The sequence below is a fragment of the Vulpes lagopus genome, chromosome 6 (genome assembly GCF_018345385.1).
Source record: "Vulpes lagopus strain Blue_001 chromosome 6, ASM1834538v1, whole genome shotgun sequence".
NCBI lineage: Eukaryota > Metazoa > Chordata > Mammalia > Carnivora > Canidae > Vulpes > Vulpes lagopus.
In genome coordinates, this window is record NC_054829.1 from 319,943 (window position 1) to 331,952 (window position 12,010).

Here is a 12,010-nt window from a genome sequence, read left to right on the forward strand (position 1 = left end):
GTTCCACACTCTCCTCAGCTCCACATTCTGTCTCCTCAGCTCCACACTCTCTCCTCAGCTCCACGCTCTCTCCACAGCTCCTCACTCTCTCCTAAGCTCCTCAGTCTCCTCAGCTCCAGACTCTGTCCTCAGTTCCATGCTTTCTCCTCAGCTCCACACTCTCGCCTCAGCTCCGTACTCTGTCTTCTCAGCTCCACACTCTGTACTCTTGCCCACGCTCTGTGTTTGGGGTCACACTCTGTCCTTGGGGCCATGGTCTGTCCTAAAAGCCAGATTTCCTCTGCTTTGTGCAGTCAGTTCTGTTATAGTCATGTAAAATCTTAAACACCGTGTGGGCACTGCGTGCACTTCAAGGGGATACAGACCAGGACACAAGAAGGCTGTCCACCTACGTTCCTGGATAACCACCCAACTACTCCTGGCTCTTCTCAGATGAGGGATCAGATTGTAGAAGGGTGCCTGTTCGGACCCTCTGCCCCAAGGCCAGATAGGCAGTGCCCCCCACCCAAAGCTTCTAGTTCTGGCTCCTGAGTGCCTCTATCCCCTCCCACATTTCCTGGGAGCAGGGAACGGAGGTTGGACCTTCCCCTGCACTTAGTTTAGAAAAGTCCATGCCCCGTAACTGCAAGGCCTGCTTTGAAGAAAGCACAGCAACACTCTCTTGGTGACAAAGTTGTAGTCCCAGCAGCTGTCCCCTCCATTTTGAGCCCTCACCCAGAGTCCCCTTTAACATCCAAATTTCTACCATCTGTCTCCAGGGCAATTTGGCTTTTTCTGACACAAACATCAAAACTCTAGCCTCTGCCCGTCAGCATGTTCCAAAGCCACGTCCTTATTTCTAGGTGTTTCTTACATCATGCTCCATTTCTGGTACCAAAACTGGCATTTGTTTCCTGTGGGTGGCTAAACAAGAGACATATTGTGCCAGTCTTGGGGACAGGGAGGCCCAGATCAGGGTATGGTGGGTTGGCTCCCTCTGGGGCCCGGAGGCGTCCTGTGTCCTACACCACCGCTGCTGCTGGTCATGGGTGACCCTTGGTGTTCCTGGATTGTAGCACGTGCTCCAGCCACCAGCTCTTCCTCACAGGGTATTTGTCCTCTGTGCATCCCACTGCATCTCATAAGGACAGTCGTATTGGGCTTGGCATCCGCGCTCTGACAGTATAACCTCAATAAATTATTTATTCTTCTGCTATGACCTTATCTCCATACAAGGTCACATCCTGGGGCACTGGGGGTCAGGACACAGCTCTGCCCACAGACCCACTCATGCCTGGCATCCCCCCGACCATGTGTTATAGGAGTCCTTGCCTGAGAGAATGCCAGGGAGCTGTCTGGGCAGCAGGGGCCCCAAGGGCAGCTTGGCCAGCTGCTTAGGGGAGCAGAGAGCTGTCCTGCTCACGGGACCAGTGGAGTGGGCACTGGCACCACCACCCAAGCAGACAGCCCAGGTGGCAGGCTGACGAATGGGCACGTCTGAGCAACAGCAGTGGTGCCTGGGAGGCGTGGCACTGATATGGGAGAGCAAGGTTCTTTTTTATATATTTTTTTATTGGAGTTTGATTTGCCAACAAATGAGTGGGAGAGCGAGGTTCTTATCTCATGCAGTCGAAGAACGAATCTTGGGGACAATGGAGAGTGAGCAAAGCGATAGGATTTTATTAAACAAAGGTCTAGAGAAAGCTCTCAGAAGTGAGAGAGGTCCCGTCAGGGTTGCCTCTGAGGGCTTTTAGCAGGAGTCTTTTATTGAGAACTGACTAGGAAGCTGGTGGCCTTGAGATTTTTGTGCTGTCTTGGTTTGAGCAGGACTATTGATAACACCCTCAATGACTTCATTCTTTGTGGTCTGGTGAGTTTCTGTGATTGCTTGGTAACCATCAAAGGGAGATACTCCCTAACATTTCGCAGCTAGGGAGCCAGGTTTTGGGGTTGTTGTTTTTTTTTCTGTTTCCACTGTCTTATCTGTTTCCTTAGGATCTATGGGAGCCTGACTCCGGGCCTTTCCCTTACCTTGTCCTGCCTAAGCCCATCTGTTCCTACCTCAGCACAAGGCAGAGGCCACAGCCTAACAGGCAGCTGTGCCATCAGGGACACAGGCAGGGACCCCACATTTGTTTGGTCACACTTTGCCAGCCAGGTCCCAGGGAGAGGTCAAGGGGCCCTGAGCAGGGGTCTGGGTGACACCAGCTCGAGCATTGACCAAGCCATGGGCTCTGCAGCGAGGGAGCACCAGTTATCTGATTCAGACGACAGGTGGGGCCATCAGCCACTGGCTACCTCTGCCCTCCCAGCCACACCCCCTGAGCCCCCTCCCCAGCCACCCTGCATGCTCACAACCTGTGTCTGTCTTCCAGCCTCCAGAGAATCGGCACTTCTGCTCCCCTTGGTCTCAGGATGTAAGGTCCCAAAAAATGGTGAGGACATAACCCTGGCCTGCTTGGCAAAAGGACCCTTCCTAGATTCTGTGCGGGTCACGACAGGCCCAGAGTCACAGGCCCAGATGGAAAAGACCACACTGAAGACGCTAAAGATACTGGACCACACTCAGGTGTCTTTCCTGTCCATCCCCTGGAAGCCAGAGCTGCACTACTGCGAAGCCATCATGAAAGACAACAAACGGAAGCTGCATAAAGCCATCCACTGGCCAGGTTGGTGGCCCCCGACCACCAAGGAGGGCCCTCCAGGCCCCCCACACACCTTCACCACAGGGCTGGTCCCTGAGCACTGACACCACAGCCAGGCCACGCAGGACACAGCAACTCCCCCTCCACCACCCAACCCTCGAGTCCTCTCCTGACAGACCATGCCCCACGGTGTGAGAGAAAGGCTGTGCTGGGCGCGAGGCCTCCTAAGGCCCAGTGCTCACCTCTGCATGGTGCAACTGCTCACCCCTCCTTCCTGCCATCCCCAGCATGCACTCTCTGGCCCTCACCTGCCACTGTTCCTCTGATTTTAGCATCCTGGGAAACTGCCACCTCCATGTTGACTCATGCGCCATCCAGGACCACACCCAAGCCCCCAGGACCACACCTAAGCCCCCAGCACACCCAAGCCCCCAGCATGGCCAGGGTCTCAGGTGAGGAGCCCCCTCCTGCCTTCCCATCCCTTCCGCTGACTCCTTCCAGCAGCCCTCCGTGACATCTCCCATGAGCCTCTCAGTCCCGTCTGGGTCAGGAAGGGCAGGTGCTGCAGTGGCGTCTACCCACAGCAGGCCCTGTGCTGGGCAGCAGCAGACACCACGCCAGGCCCCTTGTGAACAGGAGACACCCCCACAAAACACCCCACAGACAGCACAGGGACAGGGTGTGACCCAGAGGACAGAGCTTGGATGTGAGCTTGACACAGAGCCCCACGGAGGATACATGGCCAAAGCGTAGAGTGAGGAAAGTGGCCCCATGACCCTTACAGAATGGTAGCTGGCCACCTGAAGGCTCAGGAGCCCTGGGGACCCAGGACCTCCTTGCCACACAGGGCCTCTCTGAGCTGCCTACCCTCCTCCATAGGGTCTAGTTGCCTCTCTGCAGGCCACACGGGGTCACAGCCACCCTGCTTGCACCCTCAGGACAAGGTTCAGTCCTCTAAGCCAGGCAGCAGGCCTCATGAGCAGAGGATGGCAGCCCCGGTGCCAGCCCTCTGGGGCGTCGGTGAAGCTCATACAGGGCAGAGGCTGTGGGCTGCTGCAGCCCCTCTGTGGGCTCTCCACAACCTGCCCCAGTGCCATCCCCAACCCCTGGCTCAGCACAGCCTGGTCAGACACGGAGGGGACAGGGTCATCGAGAGAAGTCAGCCCTCCAGGCAAGGATGCGGAATGCCACCATGACCTGTGGCCAGGGTACACGCCCGCTGATGAGGAGCCTGGGCTGGATGCTGCACACAGGCTGGGCCCTCACACCCTGTGGCTGGGTGGGCCTCTGGGGGAAGGTGACCTTGGTGTGGCAGCCTGAGGTGTGCTGTCCCAGGAGCCTGGCCCTGAGAACAGGCCAGCCACATCTATGCCCCACACCGCCTGTCCTGCCGGCCAGATGCAGCCCAGACCCTGTGTCCTGCAGCTTTAGGGGGATGGGGATGGGAGAGGCGGGATCCCCACTGACTGCAAAGCCTAAATGTTAACAATGTGACCCTTGACAGAACAGACCTGTGGGCCCCTGGTCTATCCCATGCCTGTGGCCCAGAGCCCTACTGGCTGTCCTCACCCTAACTGTAGAGGTGACCCTGGTGGGGCGACCACTCAGGAGCCTGGAGGAAGGGGCAGCGGCGGGTGTGGGAAGGCCCTGGGGCCCCGGGGAGCAGGAAGGCCTAGGGGCCCCCCTACGTGTGCTGCCGTCTCATCTCCCTTTCCTCCCTAGTGCCTCCCACCAGCCACACCCAGACGCAAGCCCAGGAGCCAGGATGCCCAGCGGACACCATCCTCAGAGGCCAGTTCCTGGGGTGCAGAGTGGGGGAGGAGAGGAACCACCTGAGGAACACAGGGAAAGCCAGACCCCAAGCCAACCTCCAGCCCCACAGTGGGAGGCCAGGAAGCAAAGAGGGCAGAGTCTGCACTAGGGAGAGTGGCCCTCCTGGGGTCAGCAAGCCCCCCAGGCAGGATCTGTATCCCCCCACCCCCAGCACCACCCCCAGGCAGGGTCTGTATCCCTCTACCCCCCAGCACCGCCTCCAGGCAGGGTCTGTATCCCCCCACCCCCAGCACCACCCCCAGGCAGGGTCTGTATCCCCCACTCACCCCTGCTGACCAAGGTTGCTCTCCCCGACAGAGTGTTGGAACCACACCCACCCTCCCAGCCTCTACATGCTGCGCCCTCCCCTGCGGGGACCATGGCTCCAGGGAGAAGCTGCTTTCACCTGCCTGGTGGTGGGGGATGACCTGCAGAAGGCCCACCTGTCCTGGGAGGTGGCCGGGGCGCCCCCCAGCGAGGCTGTGGAGGAGGGGCCACTGCAGGAGCATGAGAATGGCTCCCAGAGCTGGAGCAGCCGCCTGGTCTTGCCCATATCCCTGTGGGCCTCAGGGGCCAACATCACCTGCACGCTGAGCCTCCCCAGCATGCCTTCCCAGGTGGTGTCCGCAGCAGCCAGAGAGCATGGTGAGGCCTGCCCCCAGGCCCAGGAGACAGGCTGGCTGGGCACCCCCCCCCACCATGCACACACATGACTCCTGTGGGCTCTGCTGGCCACCTCCTCCCATAAGGAGACACCAAGTGGGGGGACCCACCATCCCCCAGGCCACCCAGCTTCTCCCAATGCCCCCAAGGGGCTCAAGCATAACCAGGCTTCTCCCCGCAGCTGCCAGAGCACCCAGCAGCCTCAACGTCCGTGCCCTGACCATGCCCAGAGCAGCCTCCTGGTTCCTGTGCGAGGTGTCTGGCTTCTCACCCCCTGATATCCTCCTCACCTGGATCAAGGACCAGATTGAAGTGGACCCTTCTTGGTTCGCCACTGCACCCCCCATGGCCCAGCCGGGCAGTGGCACGTTCCAGACCTGGAGTCTCCTGCGTGTCCTCGCTCCCCAGGGCCCTCACCTGCCCACCTACACGTGTGTGGTCAGGCATGAGGCCTCCCGGAAGCTGCTCAACACCAGCTGGAGCCTGGACAGTGGTGAGTCGCACATGGGTATGCGGCCTTCAGTGCCGGCCTCTCCTGAGCACAGGGTCGGGGTGGAGGGGCAGCCCTCAGAGTTGCTGAGTGACCAGGTCCTGGGGCAGCAGCCAAGGGCCTGTGCCACCCAGCCAGGATGGCCCCACCCAGCCAGCTCAGCATCTGGACTGTGCACATGCTGTCTCCACACTGAGGACTTTGTATGCACTGACACCTGTGTCCTCAGGTCCACACACCACATGCTGGGCTAGGAGGGGTGGGGAGGTGGGTGTCACCGCTGCCAGGCCCCAAACAGCAGCCACTTCCCACCAAGACATGCCCCACTGGTGGATGCAGAACAGGGCCCTCCCCTGGAGAGGGTGGTCATTCCCAACACTACTCTCAGGGACATTGGAGCCTCCCCAAGCCCCAGGAGCCCCCTAGTCTGGGAGAACAGTCTGCATCTCAGGGGCCAGATACACCCAGAAGTGGGAGCTGGTCTGCCCAAGAAATCTGACCAACGCATGCCCACAACAGTCTACCCCTTGTCCTAAGCCTCTCTTCTCGACCCTGTGTCCTGCCCCTCTGGGTGCCACCTGCCCTGGGCCACCTGTCATGGCTCATGTTCCCCTAGGACTGTGTACTCCAGCCCCTAGAGCAGCCTCCTGGCCCTACTTCTCCTCCCTCCCCTGGGCCAGGTCCACACTGGCAGTCTTCCTGGCTCTACCCTCCTACACCCTGCATACAGGCTGCTTCCAGGCACAGACCCAGCTTCCATGGCCTGACGTCATGGTGAGGCTAGACTAGCCCCCCAGACAGACTCTGTCAAGGCTGGAGACTGATCTGCCATCAAGCACCAAGCCCCAGGCTGCAGGCTGCAGGTGTGCACCTGCTCTCCTAGCTCACCTGAGCCCATAGATGTGCCAGCATGTGGAGAGGCCTGGACAGCTCAGTGGACAGGGCTCAGCTCCAATGAGGTCCTCATGATCCCCTCCATGGGACTGTGGCACCTATGCCCATTGTTGCTGTGGGTGCTCACTAGGCCTCCCCTTGGACCCACAGGGGTGGGCATGTGTAGAGTAGGGCAGGGGAACATGGAGGAATGTGAGTGAGCAGGGAGTGGCCAAACCTCCTTGGGCCCAGCTCCGACCACCACCCTGCTGATATCTGTGTGGTGGTCACACTTCTTGCATGGGACAGGGGTAAATCCACCTGCCAAGGTCACACACTCTGGACACAGGATGCAGTGGGGGGGTCATCCCGGCCCCAGGTACAGGGGGATGGAGGAGGATCAGCCCTGCCCAGGGCACAGGGGGATAGAGGGGAAGGTCAGCCCCACCTAGGGCACATGGGGACAGAGGGGAGGGTCAGCCCATTGAGGGCACAGGGGGACAGAGGGGAGGGTCAGCCCACCGAGGGCACAGGTGGACAGAGGAGGGTCAGCCCGGCCCAGGGCACAGGGGGACAGAGGAGGGTCAGCCCGGCCCAGGGCACAGGGGGACAGAGGAGGGTCAGCCCCGCCCAGGGCACATGGGGAGAGAGGGGAAGGTCAGCCCCACCCAGGGCACAGGGAGACAGAGGAGGGTCAGCCCCAGACAAGGCACAGGGGGACAGAGGAGGGTCAGCCCCATCCAGGGCACAGGGGGACCGAGGTGTGATCATCCAGGGAGGAGGAGGGAATGAGGGAATCCCCAAGACTCTAAAGTCCTCATGGGATGACACCTGCTATGAGCACAAAAGCATCCTCTCTGCATCCTCTCCACCACTGATTGCTCCATACAGGAGCCTGCTCAGTGGCCACCATGGGAAGAACTGGGTCAGGTGTCCAGGCCTACAGCCTCTGTGGGCAGAGGGTCCTGACCCCATCCCTGTCCTGCTAGACTCCCACCCCCCCCTCCCAGGGAGAGTGCACTTACCCTCTGCCAGCTGTTGGCTTGTTCACAATGTCCAGCACGCAACCAAAAATTAAAAGACATGCAAAGAAGCAGAAGAGCTTCACCCACAATCTGATGAAAAGTAGCAAACAGAATTTGACCCCAAGGAGATCCAGGCCCTGTAATTAAAAACAGTTCCACTTGTGTCCAGATCCCATGTCAGGCTTCTCCAGGCTGTGCTCCACAGACTGCCTTCTGCCCTGCCCTGCCGCGCTGCAGTGAAGGCCGCACAGGAAGCATGTCCTACCCGCCCCACCCCTGTCTTCTGACAAGCGCTCCCTGCCTCGCCACCCTGGGGCTGGGTCCACTGCCCTGGCTGGGGGTCATTACCTGGACAGAGCTCTGTCCGGGGCAACCGCCACAACGTCCACCTGTCTGGTTGAGCCCCCCAGCCTTTCAGCACAACATCCCGTGTCTAGAACAGGTTTTCCTATATTACCTGGAGTCAGAACCACTGCCTTTTTTGAAATTCCCTGTGCGACATGGACCAGTAGCCTAGTGGAACGCACTAGAGTTTAGTTACTCAAAAAATGAAATAAACAGAACAAAAATGTGCCTAAGTTTCATTACCAGATGTGACAACTGCTATAGAGTCTGCAAGGCCCGCGCGGTGTCCACGCTTGCTTCCTCTGTCCATGACCTGCGCCGCCCCAGGCCCACTGTACTGAGCCTCACCAACTGCTTGTCAGGCCAAGGGCCTGATGCGCCTGCACCCAGTGAGGGTTCCCGGGGCAGCGGTGGCTTCAACAGGCAGATCTGGCCAAGTCAGTCACCCGCTTCAAGGCCCTAGGGGCTCCCTGTTGCTCTGAAGGGCCCTACCCAGCCCCAGCCCCTCTGCCACCCCTGCCCAAGCTCTCTGCTCTGGCCACACTGGGCCCCTCTACCCTCCTGGTTCAGGCTCCATCCCAGAGCACGGCGTTACTTCTGCTTAGAGTGTGGTCCCCACTTCTGGTCGCATGGTCAAGCCGTCTGGTCCCTGTCATGACAGCAGCCCCTCTTTAAAGGTGCTTTCACCATGGCTGGGCCAGGCTGCCTGTGTCTGCACCTGCCAAGTGCCACCCACTGCCCGTGTGCACTTGCCATGCTGACATGTTGGCTTCTGTGCCAGGGTGTGTGGTTCCAGTCCATCTGCCCCACTTGGTTCTGGGCCTCCCTGTTTCTGTGGAGCCCCTGGTGCTGGAGGGAGGGGGGCAGGGAGAGCTTTACAGAGGTGCATCAGGTGGGCACTCCGTCAGGATCAGGAAGCCTCAGAGTCATCTGTAGCTTGGCACCCCCCCTCACGTGGGCCAGGCGCAGGACTGAACCTTCCCACTGGTGCCATTGCTCCCAGGTCTGGCCATGACCCCCCCAGCCCCCCAGAGCCACGACGAGAGCAGTGGAGACTCCATGGATCTGGAAGATGCCAGCGGACTGTGGCCCACGTTCGCGGCCCTCTTCGTCCTCACTCTGCTCTACAGCGGCTTTGTCACCTTCCTCAAAGTAAGGCAGCCGGCACACCTGTGAACAGGGCCGGGGCACACGCTGGAGCAGGCTCAGGGAGTCTGCAGGGAGAGGGGGCACGTGCGGCCTTGGTGGGCCCCGGGCGGGCGGGGAGACACCAGGGACCCCTCCCCTCCACCACAGCACCCCACAGTGAAACATCTGGCCCTGACTCAGCCAGGCAGGACACAAGGATGGGCTGTGTCCTCTGGGGACCCTGCCTCTCACACTCTCCCCCTGCTCCACTCTGGCCACCAGCCCCCTTCCTCACTGGACTCCTCCTGCAGGTGAAGTAACGCCAGGAGAGTAGACACCTGGCACCCTCAGAGAAGGGAGGCCCAGCCTGCATGCTGTTGCCAAGGACAGAGAGGCCCGGCCTGGACTCTGGGGGCCCACCTCTGCTCACCCCCTGCCTACCTCTGTCTACCTCTGTCTAGAGTTCAGCCACCAGATGCAGAGAGGAGGGCATCCCACCCTGCGTGTCCCCGATCCAGCCGTCCTGACGGCAGCCCCTTGCCTTTTTGCTCCATAAATAACCTTGCTACTGGGTGTTATGCTATATATTGGCAAATTGAACTCCAATAAAATAAATAATAATAATAATAAATAATTTTTTAAAAAAACAACCTTGCTCATTCCACCTGCCTCCTGCTTCCCCACCTCAGTCTTAAAGACCTACCTCTGCTCAGAGGATCCAGGGTCTGCAGACAAACGTCCAAGAGATTCACACCCAGGGCAGGGGTAGAGCAGTGGTCAGGCACGTGGTGTGGAGGCATGGGAAAAGGTGGGTGGGGGTCTCTCTGCCCTGGGACCTACTGCTCTCTGCCCTGGGACCTCTGCCCTGGGATGGGACCTACTGCTCCCCACACCCACGGGTACATGCATGCAGGCATGTGTGCATCCAGATGTGCACAGGAGCACAGGTCACAGGGGGCTGCTGCTCCCCACACCCACGGGCATATGCATGCAGACATGTGTGTACATACGTGTGCACGAGCATGGTTCACACATAAGCACACATGCACAGGCACAAACAATATACATGTGCATTGTACCCCTATAAACACGGAGCACACACACATGCATACAAATGTGCAAATACCCAGGCATGTGCACACATGTGCATGTACACATGCTGGTCTGCTGTGTGTAATCACGTAAATGCACAGACATGTGCCCATGCACCCACACAGGTTCACACACAACATTGGAACATGGCTCTACATGGTGGGAGTTAGGACAGCCCCGTAGACAGAGCTCTTTCTGTGTGTGCCTGGTCTCACAGCCTCAGGCATGACCTCAGACCCTCGTGAATCACGTCCTTCCAGGGAAGTGGGTGGGAGCATACCTGTCAGTGGAATGGGGTGAGCGGTAATTGCAGGAGTGCCTGAAGGGGCCCAGAGGTGACCCTGGCATGGCTCAGCACACAGTCACCACTTGCAGTCCTGCCGTCACCCAGAGTCCTCAGCTGCAGGAGCGGAAGTGGTCACAGGGGGCAGGCGACTGTGGTGGACACCTTCCATGCTCCCTGCCCGCCCCGCCCACTGGCCAGGGAGAAGAGTGAGGGGGAGCCGCTGCCAAGCCCAATGCCCCCAGCCAACCCACGGTAACACCCCTGCTGGCTCCTGACACCACAGTGTCGGTGCTCCCCTGTCACTGCTTATGCCTCCAGGTGCCTCCATCCTCACCCACCCAATCATGCCTCACGGCTTCAGCCCACGTCTCATTGCTACATGCAGACTTTGACTCCACATGTCGCCACTGGAGCTCCACGTCACTGACACTCTGGCTGATCCCATCTGGCTGATCCCATCTGGCTGATCCCATCTGGCTGATCCCATCTGGCTGATCCCATCTGGCTGATCCCATCTGGCTGATCCCATCTGGCTGATCCCATCTGGCTGATCCCATCTGGCTGATCCCATCTGGCTGATCCCATCTGGCTGATCCCATCTGGCTGATCCCATCTGGCTGATCCCATCTGGCTGATCCCATCTGGCTGATCCCATCTGGCTGATCCCATCTGGCTGATCCCATCTGGCTGATCCCATCTGGCTGATCCCATCTGGCTGATCCCATCTGGCTGATCCCATCTGGCTGATCCCATCTGGCTGATCCCATCTGGCTGATCCCATCTGGCTGATCCCATCTGGCTGATCCCATCTGGCTGATCCCATCTGGCTGATCCCATCTGGCTGATCCCATCTGGCTGATCCCATCTGGCTGATCCCATCTGGCTGATCCCATCTGGCTGATCCCATCTGGCTGATCCCATCTGGCTGACCTGTCGCCTCGGTGTGCACACCATGCACCCTTGGTGGCGTCCTGTGCAGCCACCCTGCCCACTGCGCCCTTGACAGCCTCTCAGCGGTGTGGGCAGCCCTGTGTCCAGAACCAGATGAGGCCTCAGTCTCCCCACGGTTCACCAGAAGACTGCACATGGGGCCTGTGGTGGCTCTGCCCCCTGCCCTCTGCTCCTCCCCCACTGAGTTCTCTTCTCTCCCCTCTGGCACATTCTCTGGCTCCCTTTCTTATTAAATTGGTCGGTTATTTCTTTCTCCTTGCCAGAGCACAGTGTTTCCTGTTGCTCCTTGATGACCCCCAACATGCAGAGCAGAGCCCAGTACACATTAGGTGCTCAGCAAACAGTTGCTGAGTGAATGAACATCTGCCTGCACATGGCACAGATTTACAAATGCAGCACAATTCCTGATCCCATCTGGCTGATCCCATCTGGCTGATCCCATCTGGCTGATCCCATCTGGCTGATCCCATCTGGCTGATCCCATCTGGCTGATCCCATCTGGCTGATCCCATCTGGCTGATCCCATCTGGCTGATCCCATCTGGCTGATCCCATCTGGCTGATCCCATCTGGCTGATCCCATCTGGCTGATCCCATCTGGCTGATCCCATCTGGCTGATCCCATCTGGCTGATCCCATCTGGCTGATCCCATCTGGCTGATCCCATCTGGCTGATCCCATCTGGCTGATCCCATCTGGCTGATCCCATCTGGCTGATCCCA

The 12,010-nt window shown here is 59.3% G+C and overlaps 2 gene segments (V, D, J or C); both read left to right on the top strand.

The window, feature by feature from the left end:
* Nucleotides 1-12,010, top strand: part of LOC121492978 — a 107,346-nt gene that overhangs the window by 17,065 nt on the left and 78,271 nt on the right.
* Nucleotides 1,632-9,602, top strand: LOC121493303. The segment is given in 8 exon segments: nt 1,632-1,638; nt 2,355-2,648; nt 2,957-3,076; nt 4,347-4,415; nt 4,755-5,081; nt 5,281-5,592; nt 8,836-8,984; nt 9,272-9,602. Coding segments are annotated over 8 exon segments (1,287 nt in total).